A 17,761-nucleotide genomic window follows, 5' to 3' on the forward strand; every position below is an offset into this window, starting at 1 on the left:
AGGCAATAAAAGAATATGATAGTATACACCAGAGATTTGATCCCAAGTGTCCTCTCTCTAGCAGACTTTCTGCTTGCATTATTCGTAGCAATGTCTATTCTTTGCTTTTTCCTCCACAGCAACACCATTTTCCCACCCCAATACCCCATGGTCAGGATTAGGCCCTGCACCCTGGACCTAAGGCACAAGTCTCTGCCACTTGAGCTAGAGAAATCTCTACTACAGGCACAAGGGAGGAGCAGACAGGGACAACGGCTGGGGAGGGATGTGGGAAGGAGATGTGGTCCTCTAGACACACTGTCCAGGGCTTGAGATGGTCTCCTGCCACCAAAATCAGCCCCTGTCCTATTACTGATTTATATAATACATTGGTTTATATAGTAGGTATTTACATATATGATGTATCTGTTTGGGTTACTCTCCTTGCAAATCAGCATTTAAAAAAAAAATAGCTAGTGAGTTTAGGGAGGGCTCTGTCATTTGCTGCTCAGCTCAAGGAATCCCAAAAGAAAGCCCAAGTTCTAAAGGACAGATCCATCCAGAAAGCTATGAGATGACAACACCAGAAAGAGACTAACCACATCCTAAAGACACATCTGGGAAAACAGCTGTGTGTCTGGGCCTGCTGTGTACACTAGCAGCATCCTGAGGTCACCAGTAACACAGTGGGGCTTCACTGAAGCCCAAAAAACCCCAACTGGACCAGGTCAGTCCCTCTTGACTGGAGGGGTTTGTGGCCCTCAGCCTCTTCTGGGTCCTTTGTAATGTTGCACAAAACCCCTCTGGTAGACCTGCTACCACTTGCTGCAACCAAGCAGACTTACAGGCTCACCACTCCAGCAGATCATTGTTGCCACATTGGCTGCTTGGCTTTTTTTCAGTCCTTTTCCACCTCTAGAGATGTGTCAAGGTGGATTCTCAAAACCACATTAAATAAAAACAACAACCAAGCAGAGGTCCCCCTAAAAACTGATTCAGTCGCAGGAAGGGCTGCAGATGGGATGAGCATGGAACATCTCCATCCCTGGGGCCCCACTATTCCAACTTCATCATCTCCATCATCTCCATCTCCATCACTGTCCCTGTCCCTTCCCCAGGCTGGTGGCGTGGCTCACAGCAGGCAAGACATGGCTACGCTGAAGCAAAAGGGCACTTCTCCGAGCTGTCGGCAGCTGCTCATCTCCGCGTTAGCTTAGTTACATTAAGGCGTGAAGACCAAGTGCATAGGAAGCGGTGGGACCCTCCAGGCGCCTCCAAATCAGCCACTGAGTCCTTTTCCATTGAAATGTTCCCCAAATCCTCCTCCAAGATGCTCAGTATCATCAGAGCGAGGAAGAGGAGCCTCTGGCTTTGGGTTGGCCCCATGGACATTGACTGTCTGGTTTAACTTGGTGGCTAGAAGACAAGTCCGTGAAAGGAGCCGGATCCACCCCCGCCTGCTGCTGGGCTGCAGCCCCCCGATGAGTTGTCATCATCCTTGTCCCTGTCAAAGTCTCTCCACCACAGCGGTGATTTCGGCAAGGTGGAAATGTAGGCGGCTCTGTTCCTTGCTTCCTTTTCCTGCTCCTGGGAGAAAGAAGGAGGAGAAATAACACTAGGATGTTGCCCTTATCTGTGGCTAAATGAGCTGGGTGGGGGGGATGCTCCCACCTTCCCTGAGGAGCTGGAAGATTGTCTGGTCACCCTTGGGAGCCTCCTCCAAATTAAACCAGGGTGACCAGGACATGTTCTCATCTATGGAGTAAAGCATTGCATCTCTCCAGCAATCAAAAAACAACCCTTCCATGTCACCTCTGGGAGACGAGGGACCCCTCAAATTTCCCCCATGCTGCTCACATAGAAGCAATCATGGAATGGTTTGGGTTGGAAGGGACCTTAAAGATCATCGAGTTCCACCCCCCTGCCATGGGCAGGGACACCTCCCACTAGCCCAGGTTGCCCAAAGCCTCATTCAGCCTGGCCTTGAACCCCTCCAGGGATGGGGCATCCACAGCTTCTCTGGGCAACCTGTTCCAGTCCCAAATCCGACGGGACACTGCTGTTTGGAAAGTGTTGAACTCCACTAGTTGAATAAAATCTGCTCTGGTTTGCATTCCCAGCTTGCCCATCTTTCCCAGGCACTTAGGAGAAAATTTCAGGCAGAGCTGCCTGGGGCAGGCAACAGCAAGTCAACCCCGAGTATGGCCATGGGATGTCTTGCACCAACCTCAATGCCCAATTTCACTGGGAAACTACAATCTGCTTATATGTGGGTGTTAAAAACAAAAAAGGGATTTGGCTTCAGGGAGCAGGCAGGTATCTGGCCACATGGATTTATCCACAGGACGCAACCCTGCTGCTGCCCGGATGGGTGGGAACGTGGCCCGTGGGCCGCAGGATCGCGCCCTGCTGTGCGCAGCAACGGGAGTTACCTGCAAGTAGAGGATGTTATCTTTGGAAATGGCTTCCATCAAGTCCTTATGGAGGGAGGGTTCGCCATGCAGGCGGCCAGCCTCAGCCAGAGCCTCGTGCAGCGGGCAGCTCTGCCTGCCCGGCCGCTGCCTGTAGAAGAGGACATAGGCAGTGTCCTTGGGGAAGAAAGAGGTGACGTTGCTGACTGATTCGAAGGAGGAGAAGGAAACCCTGGTGTCGTTGAAGAGGTACCACTGGATTTCAAAGTCCAGCTGTTTGTCGGAGGCTGGTTTTGGCTCCCCATCCCGGGGCTGCCCGTGGGGGACGGTGTCAGTGCACTCTCTCGAGTAGCAATAGTAGTGACCACTCTCGGAGGAGATGCCTGAATGCACCACCACGCTGCAGAGGTCGTACACGACAGACACGAAACCACTTCCCGGGGCAGCCTTGTCCTTCCCATGCTGGCAAATCTCCTCAGTGTCCTCCGGGGTGACAAGGACAGGCAACTTGAGCACCACGGGGATGGAGACATTGTCCAAGATCTTCTTCCTCTTCATGGTCCGTGGGTCGAAGGAGAAGCGCAGCAACGTGAGGATGAGGTAGTGTGGACCCTCCGTCAGCTCTGCCACCTTCTCGGCGTCCTGCAAGGAAGCACATTTCTCACAGTGGTATTTATTCTCTGCTGTCAATCTCTCCGGGGATAAAAAATAGTTGATTAAATCCAGGACGGATCTGGAGTCTTTGGGAGCACATGCCTGCTCCCCAAAAGCCGGGAGAGGGTCTTTGGCTGCATCCGTGCCAACAGCATTGGCGCTTAAGGGATTTGCCAATTCTTCTGGCTCCTGGAAACCCAATGTTTCCACTGGCATTGGTGGGGCTGCAGGGTCTCTGGCGTTGGGGGGCTTCCTCAGGATCCAGGGAGACCCCATCAGCTGGTTCAAGTTTTCAGGAGGCTCAATATACTGTGGGCCGATTTCTTCCACCGGTAAAACAGACGTGCTCTCGCGCACACGCCTGTCCAGCGGAGGAAAAGCTAGCGACAGGTCTGTGAAGGCTTCTTCTCGGGAAGAGACATTCAGACACTTCAAGCAGCGGATCTTTGTCATCATTTTACCCCCAAACATCTTCTCAATCAGTGTCTTGTTTAAGTAATGGTGCTCCACTGCCTGAGACATCAAGCTGGATTCTTTCAGTTTCTGGTAGATCCTTTTTCCGGTTTTTTCTTCTTCATGCAACCTTCGGCAGGGAAAAAAAAAATGTGTTATGCACTGATACAACACCAAGAGGTAGTTTCTAAAGTAGGGTTTCTATTCTTCACTTGAAGGGGTTAATCTGGGTTAATCCTCCAGTGCACAGGGATCTGGTGCCATGTGCAGGTGGGGAGGATTTGGGCAGGATTTGGGAACCTGAGGTCTCTGTGTGCCGTTGACCCCTCACTTCTAGGGGGATCGCTGGGACACCAGAGACTCAGAATTTCTAGATAAGAGAAAGGCAAAACCAATTTTATGGAGGAGGTCAAGTGGCTTGTCAGGCAAATCTCTGATCTTGGTGCAATTCCCTTTGCCTTCAGAGCAAAGGGAGAAATTTTCAAGCTGAACCTGAAGTTCTGACCTTACCCCCAAGCCAGCCCAAACAGGGTTTTGTCAAGGAGCTCCAGACCAGTCTCACCATCTTTCACCCCAAAGTGCTGTTGTCACCAGGCACCGAAATCACGGCGCTTGCCACGTACCGGTCCAGCAAGTACTTGAGATATTCCGAGCAGTCCTGCTGAGCGCCAGGCGTGAACCAAGGTGGCCAAGAGGCAGAGAGGAAACTCTCAGGTGAGATGGCAGGTCTCTGGCAGCAAAACAGAAGAAGGAGAAGTGTTTTTAACCTGGGGGATCTGGTTTTTATTTCACATTAGGAGGATGGAGAGGGTAGAGGAGGGTCTTTCTGGATGCTTCAGGATGAGCTTGTGTGACTGACAAGGTCCCCTTTTTTTCCCCTACAAGGGATAATCCCAGTGCACAGGAAAATTTTCTTGGTTTGCTGGAAGCCAGGACTGTAAAGATGAATTTCAGCCATTATGTTATATATACTTCTATAAAATATCCACATGTTTATTTCTTCCTTCAATTTTAAAATGGTTTATTGGCCTGACGCAGACAAGTTCTACTTAATTCAGCCTGAATTTAATTTGATGCTCCATTTAATTTGATCAGGATCTCTCTCACAAAATCCCTTCTTTAAAAAAAAAAATAATAAAAAATCCACTAAACTTCCACCTGTCATTCTGATCACTGCAGGCAGGTAATCTGCGTTACCAGATAATGTAATCACTGCTGATAGGAAGCTGCTGTCTAATCAACACGGAAAAAGACCCATCTTCAGCAAAGAAGTGACTTTAAAAACAGCCCGAAGAAGAAAAATAACTAGAAGGCTATTAGGAAATTAGCAGGAAACTACTAACCATAAACTACACAACAAATATGCTTCTGTATTTGCTCATCACAGATCACCGACACCCTAATCTGACATCAAAAACTAGCCTCTCCTCTGACCAAATATTAAATTTAAAAGGTTGTCTATATTTTTCCCCCAAAAGTCATCTGTAACAACATAATATCACAATGCAACAAGCCAGCTCTATCAATCAAGGCTTGGAAAATGGAGAAGCCCAAATGACTGGTTTCACAGGGAGGGAAAATTCACTGGACTTTCAAAACCATGTCTTTCTAGTGACAGAAAGATATATTTTCAGGAGAGGAGCTAGATACGACCTACCTGTATCTCCAGGCGTCACCCAGGTTTCATTTCAGGTTTATCAAGAAAGCGTTCATAAGAAATTTAAGGGTGTTATATTTTTTTTTTTTTTTTAGCTCCCCTCAAATACAGAGGATTTGGAATCTAAAGTGGGGGGTGGTTTGTGCATTGTGGTTTTTGGTTTTTTTTAACAAAACCACTTTTAAGGCAATTTTCATCAATTGCCTTTGCTTTGCTGGGAACCACGGGGATAAGCGAGCTGCTCTACTCTTCTTCCTTGCTGCACAGCAAGAAACAAAAACCTCTGCTTTCTACCAACAGGCTTTTCAGCTGGCCACATATGTAAACCATTACCGAATGGATTGCGTTGTCAAAACTATTAGTTATTACATCAGTCCAAACCAGAAAGACCACAGGCTGAAGACAGGCAGCCTGGTGTGAACACAGCTCGCTTTCATGGGTGATAGGAGCTTGCCTCCTCCACCCCCAAAATTAGCCTTTCCCATATAAACAAAAATTTGTCCCATTATAAAAACCCACCAAGATCCACAGCTCCTTATCAGCACATTGGAGTTGGCAGGAAGCAACTTGGAGACGAGCCTTTCCGCAGCCGACAGTCCAAACAAATAACTAGAACATGAAATAATTACCTGACTGTGCTCCAAAAACGCAAAGAGCCACTGAAGCTTTGTCATCAGGGGTTGGGAGTTGCCCTCAGTTAAATTCAACACTGAATGCCGAAAGCTGCAAAAGAAAAGCAGAGATGCGAACCGTTAGATGGAAAACCGGCGCGATGAGCAACCCCTGGAAAAGTCTTGGGTGGGAGCAAGGAAACAAAAACTCACTCCGAAGCCATGAAAAGAGACTGGATGATGCTGTTCATGTAGCAGGTGTTTCCCAAGTTAATTAACCCAATCTTTCCTGTCTCCGATTTGGATGCCAGGCGTGGGTAGAAGCAGGCCAGCTCGTTCTTCTGGGAGGTCCAAGCGTTTTGTCCCAAGAGATGTTTAATCCGGTCTTCGTTTGGAATAGGAAGAGTCTTGGAAAGAGAGATCTGTGTTACCAATTGTTATCTTTCCACGTGAATAATTAGTAACAGGCAACTGCAAAACGCCTCTGCTAAAGGTGTTCATGCAATTAATTTCCCTCACTTTTCACATGAACATGCATCCATGCGAGAAAGTGTTTAGCTGCTAGCATTAGTCCCTTAGAGGCATTCAAGATTAAAGCTATAGCTAAAACACACAGGCAAGATCAGGACTTCTGCAGGCCCACCATAAGAGAGTCTCTTCCCTCAACTTGCCTACATGGGGCTCAAACTCAGAATTTTAAACCCTTTCTTCAAGCACAATTTGAGGTGCTGAGGTTAGGGCATCCCTACCACTAGGACAGTCCCTCTGCACTAGGATGCAAACTAAGACACGGCAAAATGGTCCAGAGGTACGTGTCTTACTTTAACTGCTTCTAGGACTGGTTCGTAGAGATCTGGAAATCCTGAGAAGCGGAAGAACATGCAGTGGATGAGCTCAGCCAGCTGCTCCAGGGCGCTAGTGGCAGAGTTGGAGTCCTCCTTCTTCAGAGACACCACCAGCCTGGGGATGTGAGGGAGCAGCTGGAAAAGGAAAGTTCACTAGATCAAAAATGGCTCCAAATTACTCACAGAGCTTTAACACATATGCAGGGGAATGAAATTCACTCCCAGGCAGAAAAGACAGCCAACAGGAGTTGACTTCAGTCCCATTCTGGACTTCATCCTTCACCCAGTGAACTCAACAACTCTTCTGTTGGGGTTGGAACTCGATGATCTTCAAGGTCCCTTTCCAACCCAAACCATTCTATGATTCTATGATTCTATGCTATAGAACTTAGAGGGTTTCATGTTGCATGACACCTGCAGGTTCGTGCTGCTGCTTTTTCATCCTTCAATTAACATTCTTTGTGCAGATCAATCTCTTCTAAATCCCATACCCACAGTGGAAAGGAGCATTAACGGCTGACTGTCAAGTACAGGGATTCAAACCTATGAGGCAGATGAATTAGCCTACAAGAAGTGTTGGCTGGTCTGCTGTATTTTATTTTATACTGTGTAAACTCAACTGGAATTGGTATGGTCAGATGGGTGGTGACAGGCACATGAACAGCCCATTTGTTATTTTGCTTTCATCTAGAAAATTTTAAAATGAACAAGCAGACGCAAATAACGATACATTGCTCACGGGCACCCTCTGCTGACCCTGCAGCTGCTCAGAGAATTAATAACCAATTTCCAACCCTGCAGATGTGCTAGAATGACCCTGGGTACTTACGCAACCTTTTTCATATTTATATTTTATGTTATTTTTACCCTGGAACAATCCTGGAGTAAAGTCCCAGGATCACCAATCTGGCCATTTGCTGGTCCTGTCTTCCTCCCTTCATCTTCCTCTCTTCTTTCTCTCTCTCCTTTTCTTTCTCCTCAAATACTGGAGATTTTTAACCATTTCCTTTCCAACAGGAAAGTTTTTTTGGAGAAGCAAATGAATCCCAGTACCATTTTATACATCAATATTTTGCTAAGTTGTGATGGGAACAATTCTCAAAACCCTTCCAAAGTGCCAGGGCAAACACAAAAAGATAAGAAGCAAGACAGGTTTGTGCTCTGTTTTTTAAAAATAGGGGAGGAAGTTTATGCTTGCTGGGCTGCAGTTGGAAACTTCAAGCCAAGAGCAACCGACAGCTTTTGGAGTGTTTCAAAATTTGGACGCCCAACTGAAGACAATTCGTTGGAATGACCCTATTTTTAGAAACAGAAGAGTTTCTCAAGAAATTCAGGCTCATTTAAAGTGTCTCCATCTGAGGAATGAAAAAACGTCAGTTGGAAATGTTGGCTAGCTTTGATTTTTTCCAGCCTTATCTGTTTATTCTGTGAACTTTAGGTGAAAAGCCAAATGCAAGGGCTTTAACAAAAAAAGTATAAAATCAAACATTAATAGGAGTAATTTTCCATTACTTCTTTTATCAGTTCAATCACTGCAAGCATGCCTTTGCCTTCAGCCTTGTTTTTTAATTGCAGCATTCCAGGGGCAACGCCAGTGAGAAGCAGAGTTGTGTCTTAGTGTCAACAGCAAAATAAAATATAAAATATCGCCATGGAAATGAAAAGAGCAGATTCAAATGTTGCTGAAAGTGGTTTTTGCTTTTAACAATGGAGAATTCATCAAGTGGAAGTGTTCTGATCCAGTATTGAAGTCTTCTTGCACTGATGCCGTGCAATGCCTTGAAGGATCACCCATCACTTCAAGAAATGGCAATGGGTGCCCCATATAGGTGAGAATGCAAAGTCACATGTGGGATGGGGCCCACCGAGTCCAAGGGACACTCAGGCGTCTGCTTAGGAAACAGCAAGAGCTGTTTAAGAATATACTCCTTGTTTTCCACTGCCTTAGCCCTGTGAGACACTCTAAATGCAAAGGTTTCACCTAACGCATCCCAAAGCCAGAGTGGCAACATCTACCGCACCTCAGCTGAAAGGTGGGAACAGATGGGACCGTATCTTCTCTACTTGACCCTGAAATTACATCCTAAGCCAGAACGGGTCAGCACAGCCCTGCACTCCTTCCTGTCCTGGGCCATCCCTCCACCTCCTCCCCTTTCCTTCTCCAGGCAAATGCAATAGTGCAGAACAAGACCCAGACCAAGCAGGGCAATAGTGACCATCACCATTTTCTGCTAGAGTGGGTCTCACCTGGGATCCTCTTACAACACAGTTCAGGACATGGCCGCACAAGTGGCTCAGCACGAGGGAGAGAGGCTAGGAGAAGCAAGTGATCCAAGAGCAAGAGCAGGAAAGAGGGGAACCTCCCCTTATACCTGCAGGGCTGGCAAACACCAGGTTAAAATGACTATAAGAGCATAACTGATGAGATCCTCAGTGTGGCTTGACAGGCCATCCAATGTATTTCCATTGACTGCATTCTTGGCTGGTGGGCTTTGAAGTTGAAGGAGGACCATGGGGATGCACTTGCCCATAGAGTTCACTCTTCCAGCTGGTAGAGTACAGCAGAAAACAAAAAAGGTGGAGCATACGCACACTGCACACATTTCAAATACAGAAGGGCCAAGCCCCAATTAGCTTTATACTGACTTATCCCTGGAGATGAGTTATCCAGCTGGTAAGACTCAAGAGAAATGGGAAAAACCATCAGAGGAGAAAGCAAAGCCCCATTTCACCTCTGCAACTCGCTCTCTGACGTTACACGATTGATCTATCTGTGGCAACCAACTCCTTTTAGGCTCAGGACTTGCCTCTGCATCTCAGCACCGACTCTGTGGTGCCCAAAAAGCTGTTTGAGCTGCGGGAGAGGGTGAGCAGCTGCTGGGACAGGACGCAGGTGGGTGGACAGGTTTGGGTTGACATCACATGGTGAAATCAAGCAGATGGGGGAAATATTCCACAATATCTCAGCCCCTTAGGCTCCATCCCACCCGTGTTGCCCCACGACATGGTTACACCCAGGGAGATACCCTCATCCAAGTGCTGGATGCAGCCTTACCAAGTGAAATGCCTCGTGGGAGTGCTGGAAGCTCAGCAGCATGTACTGCAGGACAGACAAAGCAGTGTCTCTCACGATGGGGTACAGCAACTTGGAGAAGACCTGGTGAGGGAGAAAAAAAAGGAAAAGAGAAGGTGGGTTGGTGCCACAATACTCAGGAGATGGGCTGGCAGGAAAGCGAGGCACTGAGCAGCTAACAGAGCTGCTGGTCTGTCCCTGCTTCATGCCAGATGTTGAAGAGAGCAGCTTGCAGCCAGGTGACCAGAGTCATCTCTTGTCCAGAGCACGGCTTCAGGGCATCCTAAAAATACCATGTGGGTTATTCTTACTCTCTCAGGCTTGTGCAATGCCTGGCACAACGAGGTGCAGACTCCTGCAAGGCCACTGCATCTCCACACCTCCTGATGGATAAGCACAGAGGGACGCTAGATTTTCTAAAATGTGTCTCTTCTATTTTATTGTGATATTTGCAACTTCATCACTAACCTTTCAGGCAAAGAGATAGAAAGAAAAGGCCTTTTTCGAGGGCTAAGTTACTATATTTATCCTACTTTACAGAAAATGGCATAAGCTGACAATGCCCTCTACCCCTTTCAGATCATAATTCTGAGAGTTTCCAAAAATCACACATTTTAAGGGCCATGTCCCTTTCCTATGCATTAACAATGAAAGGAAAAATAAAGAAAAGCCATAGATGCTTGGCTACTCTCCCACTGCCCAATGCATGTGGGGGATCACAGGGACAAATGCAGTTATTGATAATGTTCCAATACTGATAATTATAGTCTTGATAATGACTATAGTGACTTCCACTGGAGGCTCAGCCAGGTGTTACCCCCATTATACAAAGGATGCAACAGCAGGACCACAGCGTGGAAAGTGTTTTTGAAGGCTTTAAAACTGACCTGTGACTGTGTGGATTGTTAATACACTCACTGGTAGGTATTTTGCCTGTGCCTACCAGTACTGGTCCAGGCACAGCTGAAGGAGAGCGTGTCCCATTCCCAAAGACAGGTCATACAAGAACTGCATAGTTTGGGAAGGAAAGTGGCCAGCTGGCTTGAAAATCCTTGGCTTCTTCTATTTCATAACCTTTAACACATCAGGACCTCTGCATAGCAAGACAACTGCAGGTTGTTCTGGAGAACATCATTTAAAAGAGCCCACTGACCTTTTCGATTTTCGAAAGTGTGACTTCAATCAAGATGCTGAACTTTTTCACCGCGGCCAAACCCTTCAGCAGAGCAATGATCCACTTGTCTATGTTCTTTCCCAGGGGCCAGGACACCCAGTCGATCATCCTGAAATGAAATACAAACTCTTAAAGTAAATTTAATGCACATATTGTGAAAGCCAAGCTCTGCTCTGGGTTAAACCTGCTCCAAATTTGTGTCTAGTCAGTGGGATGACCAAGTAGGAGATGGGCTCTTCATAAGGCATTTCACGTTATTCAAAGCACAACAGAGGCTGAAGTGGAATTAGCCCAATGTCATCATCACGCTGTGGATCGTCAGAGGACCAGACCCAAGTCCACAGAAGAAAGTGGAGGTTCTTCCACTAACTTCAGTCAACTTGAGTTCAAGTTTTTAATGCTGGTACAGTGCTCTATATACCACCTGTGCAAGGTGTTGATTGAGGTCTCTGTATTGGCTGCCCAGGGCAGTGGTGGAGTCACCATCCCTGGAGGTGTTCAAGAAACGTGCAGATGTGGTGCTTGGGGACATGGTTTAGTGAGTTAGGTGGTGTTGGGTTGACGGTTGGACTTGATGATCCTTGAGGTCTTTTCCAACCTTAATGATTCTATGATTGTCACCATTAGAAAACAAGTGATACTGGTATGATCTCTGCATTGTTACTGGTGAGGAAAAACCACTCAGATTTAGAACTTTTAATTCTCTGTGTAGGAAACATCGATTTCCAAAAACATATTGAAAAAATACTGATAACCCTAATAGAAGCCAGATATTCCTGAATGTCACAGCTAACAAATTTCATCTATAGCCACTCAACCAACAAGTTGTCATGTTTCTGCAAGAAATAAGTGCAGAAGTCACTCATAAGAAAACAATCTCAGACTGAGTGATGACACATTTTTTCTGTTTAAATTTAATGTTAAACAAAAATGGGAAGTAACTAAGACTTGGGATCTCCAAGGAACAAACTTTGATTTGAAGATATCCCAGTCCCTTTTGCTTATCAGCCTGTATCTCATGCAAAATATATGAAGAGAACACAGATAACTAATCACCACAAGGCAAAGAGCAGGAATAAGTGAAGTCCACAAGGAACTGGAAAAATAAAAGGCTAGCCAGTAAAGAAAGCTTGAAAAGCAGAATATGTTGGGATGTGGAGAAATACCACCTTCAAGCCCAGTTAGATAATACAAGCAAATATCAGAAAAGCTTGTGCAGACATTTGTATCAGAGGAGAACATGGAAACCCGTGCAATCACTGTACACAGAGGATGTGATGCTGATTAAAGATATGATATGGTCTCTAGATGTGACTTCCAAACTAAACACATCCTCTGTCTCCATTTTCAGCAAGAGGAAGGAATTGATCAGGGTGACAAAGAGGAGGCAGATGAAAGATTGGAGATTGGAAACAAGAGCACTATCAGCTGATATGAAAGCGAAACATGAAGAGTTCATGAACTCCAAGCAACAGGAGGTGGTGGTTTCCATCATGTAAAATTCAACTCTGGTGTGTTTTAATGACTCTATTAGCTTTGGTACGGTGCTTTATGTGAGAAGAATAAGAAGACAGTTCCTTCATGAAGACAGGCAATAAGGGTATGGCAGGGAAGAAGGGATAGCATGCCACAGGGAGTGACCATAGGTGCCAAAGTCAGGTTTGTCAGGATATATGAATTTCTAGTCAAAGGACAGAAGTAGGTGATATCTGACTGGCTATCTGAAGGGAGGTTACAAGCAATGTTCTTCAGGATCTAATGATGTTAGCACAAACATCTTGAACATGGCTGTGAAATTTCTGATGATGCAAAGCTGGAAGGCACCATCAACACAAGAGAAGGATCAAGGTACCACAAGGAAGACCTTGAGGATTAGAAATGTAGAACTGGGAAGAAGTTTATTGATTCAAAATGCATCCAAGGCACAAGAAATGGATGCTTCATGACAGTAGCTCATCTGTTTGAAGACAAGCAGCCAGACATCAGGTGACTATGAGTTCCTAGTGTAACAGTAGCCATGGAAAAGACAAGCATCATGTTGTGGTGCAAAAGAAAATGTGTTTTCTATGGGAAAACAATGACATCTCAAGATGTTGTGTAAGGCCATGATGAACTGCACCTGGAACATGGTGCACAAACATCACCATCCATGTCCAAAACCAACGAACTGAAGGGAGCAGGTATTGAAAAAGTTTGTTAAGGCAGTCGGGAAAATGAAGAACATTTCCTGCAAGAAAATAACCTGGCTTGTTTAGCTCAGCCACGGGAAAGCAGAGATGGGAAGGGACTGCTCTGCCTGCATACATTGAAGGAATAAACACCAGGGAGGGAAAAAAAAGCTCTTTCAGCTATTTATGTTGGCATAAGATAAAACGAAATATAAGATGGCAAGAAGTACATATAGGTTGGCTATTAGAAAAGAGATTTAAACCATTAAAGCAACCCAGTGGTGGAACATCTATGAAAGAAGAGCAGTGGGAGCAAAAGCCCTTCCTGCTTTGAGGAATGTAAGTTGAACAGTCATGAAAGGGGTCTGCGATGCTGACGCCTATAAAGCAGGGAGATGGAGCCGAAGATCCAAAGGTTCCTATTTACCCAATCTTTTTTTACATAGGCATAACCTTATCCACTGTAAGCTATTTTTTACCTGCACTAGTGGCTAAGTTACAGGAGGAAATTACACTTTAAATTCACATTGAACTTTCCACATTGCAAGATCCATAAATGTTTTGGAAGCCAGGGCCCTAATTTTCCAGGAGAGCGATTGATTTGGTATGCTCAACTTCTAAAAGCTCAAATCCTGGTTCCCAGAGGTGGCAAGTGCCTGCATTGCTGCATGATGGCAGATGCCTTCTTCATCTGGACCTGGGCTTTTTGGAACAGATACACCCCCAGAAAAATAAAAAACAAAACAGTGAGTACTTCTGAAGTCATGGATACACATTAATAGAGTTTATCTGAAAAGAGACAAACTCTTAAAAGAAATGCTCTAAAAGAGACTGTGGTGTACACTTACACCAGCAGGTGCCAGGCTTGCTTTTTTTACCACTCAAAGCTTTCTTTAAGTGCTTGATCAGAAGCTCCACCCCACACCCAGTTTATTCGTCTGTTCCTAACTCCCAGACACAAACCTTGGAGGAAGAGACCTCTGTAAGCAACCAGTTTGGCAGGGATCCTAAGCTGAAAGATCCTTTCAACTTGTACTTTTTTTTTTTTTTAATTATTTTCTAGGCATGGAGCAGACACTCATCAAAAAGTTGTGCAGATTTCTGGGGCACCCGTCGGCTGTAAACACGCCGCCAGAACTTCCGCATTTCTCCTAAGTGCTCTTATATTTTGCAGGCTCTGCTTAATGTTTGTCTAATTCTGAGTAATCATTTATTCATCCTGCTACACGACAAAGAATGTTTTAAGGAACGATGCAATTGATTTTGCAACTTCTGTATGTAGACACTGGCACTCTTAGAGGATTTATTGCCTGGAGCTCACAGCAGCAGATTCCCAGAAGGAGAAAAAGATGGAGAAGAGGTTTAAGAACTGAACTGATAACTTAATCTTTTGTCTTGGGTTGCTCTGGACTCTGAGAAAACCATGACCTTCCCCAGCAAGCCAAAAAGAAGCAACCTCTCTCTGTATACATAAATTCCCGTCAGGAATAATGTGTGTTTCTGTCATGGAACCTTGTTGTATTCAAGGCCAGGCTGGATGAGGCTTTGGGCAACCTGGGCTAGTGGGACGTGTCCCTGCCCATGGCAGTGGGGTGGAACTAGATGACCTTTAAGGTTCCTTCCAACCCAAACCATCCTATGATCCTACTGGGGGGAGACACAAACCCTGCAATAAGAAAAGATGTGTTTCCAGCGAGATCAAGTCACAGCAGCTCCCTTGGGTTAAGCACAAGTGCTACTGCATGTGAGCGTCACCCATTCAAATGGAAACCTCTAAGGCAAGCATGGGCTGAAGAAACTCCTAAACAAGTCTGGAGCAAGGCATTGGAGCATAGAGGAGCTGTGGGACTTGGACATAAGTGTACAAGGAAGAACTGGTGATGCCACAGAAAGCACTGGCTCTGCAAAGATCAGGTCTAGGATGTCAGGTAGTATTTGACCCACTACTCTTCATCGTGCCTTAATGTCTCCGTTGACTCTGCCTGCAGAGAGGGCAGGGATAAACATTGTATGGGACCAAGATCCAGCCCAGCAGCACCACATTCATCTGACAAAGATCAAGGTGGGATCATCGAAACAGCTGGGCATACCTCCCTCTCCAAGATTTTTAGCTGTGGCTGGTGATTTAGGATGATGTCCTTCTGAAAGGAGCCAGGGGTCAACATTTAATTTTGTAAAGGAGATTTTTGTGAAGAAAAGGCCCTCAACAGCGTCTGGAAAAAAAATTAAAACTCTTCAAGATATCTTATGTTGCCATAACACTACTTATTTCTGAGAAAAAATAAACCAATATAATACCAATAACAAGTCTTTATTCTAGGTCTCTTGGCCCTCAGGGCTGGAAGGAAGGATCCAGAAATTCTCTTTTTCCCCACACACTCCTCACTAGACAGCACAGGCCAAGTTGGTTGGGATAAAACCATGCAAAGGAACCACATGCAGGTTTGGGGCAGGCTTTTCTCCAAACTGAGAATGATGTTCACTAATGCAGCCTCTCCTACCTGCCAATGGCCGTCATCATTTGCACATCGGTGATGCTGTCATCGTTGGTTAGGTTTCTTATGACGCCATCCATGAGCTCCAGAGGGACAAATTGGACCACGCTGGCCAAGGCGTTGGATGGTGCTTCCTGCTCCTCTGCAAGACATGGTTGAGCACCCACAATGAAGATGTTAGTCAAGGGGAAAACCAAGCATATAAGGTCATTTCTCATCTCTAAAGCCAAATCATTTCTGCCTATGTAAACGGAACTGGTGTAAACAAGCAACGTGGAGTCTGCACTTAGCTGTGCTAGGAGGACAATTCCCCAAATTCCAGTGTAGCACATAATGAGGTTGGTCATAGCAGATGGGCTGTTGCATGAAGCCACACACAGCCCAAACAGAGGAAATGATCACAGGCACAGGAACGTTCTTGGCCAACGCTGGGTCCCGAATTTCCTCTGCGTGCTCTCTTTATACGAAGTACTGCAAATAATTGCAACGGGATGCAGCTGCAGGTTTGTTTGCCTGGAGCACCTTCCAAAGGATGAGGCTTGCATACAGAGGGCACTGAAAACCCCATCACCTCATGGAGAATAGCTGGAGCAGGAGCTCACCTGCTGGCAGAGAGTCCAGCCTTTCATGGTACTGGTACCTCCAAAAATCTTCTGAGACGCTCTGCAATAACCTAAAGGCCCTAGAAGTTGCATAAATATCTTTTGTCCCACCTTAAGATACAACCACCCTCCAGACAGATAGTAGGGCTTCCTACCTCTAGATCGGTGAGAAATTACTCCTTAGCTTTGTCCCTAGCCTCTGCTGAGGAGCAGGCTGTGTGGTCCCATCAAGTCAGCCATAGGAGAGTGACATTTCTAAAAGCTTTCAAGTCCCACTCTAACCTGCTGCAGATAAGGTGCTTTCCATTAAGCCCAGCTGATGCTGGAAAGTGCTGAACACACAAACTTGTGCTGTAAATGCTTCAACCCAGTTAACAGCTCCTGTGTACAGACTGTGTGTGGTTTCAGGGGATATTGTTTTCCTAGCTTAAAGCCCTGGGTAACTTTTAGGGATGCTTGTTTATTATATTTCAGCTGTGGCTGCGTTTCTGGAGTGGATGAGAACCATGCAAGTCGTCAAACTAATCAAATCTGATTTAATCAGAGCCAACATTTACATTCACAGCCTTTTTTTTTTTTAAATTACCTGTTGAAGAAATGATTGTGAAGAGCTCCTTCAAAGAGGGCAGGATGGCTGAGGTCTGAGTCCTCCAGATCCTCTGCAGCAGCCCGCTCACTTTGTTCACATGCTCCAAAAACTCCATGATGTCCTCTTCCCCCTCCGAGACACACTGGAACTGCCCGATGCACCGGATCAGCTGCTGACAAAACAAGACCTGGTGTTTGCCCGTGGGAATGCACTGGGGATGCTGGGTTAAGAGTCTGCTGATCTTCGCACACTGCTTGGGGCTGGGCCTCTCACAGACTTTCCGGAGCACCTCAATCCTCAATAAGCTGAAGATGCTGTTTGCTGATGGGCTTTCCAAGATGAACTGCAGTCCTAATTGGATATAATCGAGTACATAATGGCTTCTCTTCCCCAGAGGTCCATAACCTTCCTGGAGGAGACTCAGCAGAAACTCCTCAAATTCCTCTGGGTGGTAGTGGCCATAGACCTCCAACACTTCTTTCCCAATCTCTCTTTTATACTTGGTGTCCCCTGTGAGATAAAGCTTGGTAGACAGCTCCAGCATGGACCAGCATTGCTCACTGTCCATGGGCTGCTTCGCTGCCTCGATGACACGCCTCACAAGCCCTTGCTTCACATTGTTGGGGTATGAGGACATCACCACGGCTTCCAGTATCTTATCCATCTCTGCTCCCAGCTGCTGAAAGAGATGGACAGAGCAGCAGATTAGTTCAAGCAGGATTTGCTGAGCTTTCAAGCCCAGGTTGGCAAGGGAGGTCAAAGAAGCAGAGCTTGAGAGCTGTCTGGGACCACTATGAAGATAATTCTTGTGCCCTTTTCATGGTGGCGTTCAGAAAAGTTTCCACTCTGGTGATGTTTGACTGAGACTAAAGCCCCCAAATTGAATAAATACACAAAAATACAAAACTTCTTCAGACTAACCACACATTTCAGCATTTCTGTCTTGTAAACAACCAACTACGATCTTACGCTTGACCCTAGGGATGGATGAGCTCCCTCTCCTTGACGGGCTCATCAGCTCAAGATGGTGGCCCATAGAATCATAGGATC

General features: G+C 46.0%; 1 protein-coding gene across 1 annotated transcript; it reads right to left on the minus strand.

Annotated features, from left to right (window-relative positions):
* Positions 1–1,395: 1,395 nt before the first annotated feature.
* Positions 1,396–17,375, minus strand: USP35 (ubiquitin specific peptidase 35). Its single transcript, XM_010085846.1, has 10 exons — positions 16,709–17,375; positions 15,527–15,662; positions 10,837–10,966; positions 9,666–9,767; positions 6,587–6,745; positions 5,979–6,172; positions 5,784–5,877; positions 4,121–4,227; positions 2,412–3,627; positions 1,396–1,566 (listed from the first exon to the last, which is right to left on the minus strand). Exons 1-10 carry the CDS (start codon positions 17,373–17,375, stop codon positions 1,396–1,398), a joined length of 2,976 nt encoding a protein of 991 aa, XP_010084148.1.
* Positions 17,376–17,761: the final 386 nt, after the last annotated feature.

This window comes from Pterocles gutturalis, unplaced genomic scaffold, assembly GCF_000699245.1.
Source record: "Pterocles gutturalis isolate BGI_N339 unplaced genomic scaffold, ASM69924v1 scaffold25790, whole genome shotgun sequence".
NCBI lineage: Eukaryota > Metazoa > Chordata > Aves > Pterocliformes > Pteroclidae > Pterocles > Pterocles gutturalis.

Coding starts and splice junctions, on each gene's coding strand:
- USP35 (XM_010085846.1), bottom strand. CDS start 17,375: ATGGATAAGATACTGGAAGCCGTGGTGATGTCCTCATACCCCAACAAT. Junction 6,746..9,665: donor CCCACGAGGCATTTCACTTG/GTAAGGCTGCAT, acceptor TTCCTTTTCCAG/CTGCTCCCTCACATCCCCAG. Junction 6,173..6,586: donor CAGTCCTAGAAGCAGTTAAA/GTAAGACACGTA, acceptor TCTCTTTCCAAG/ACTCTTCCTATTCCAAACGA.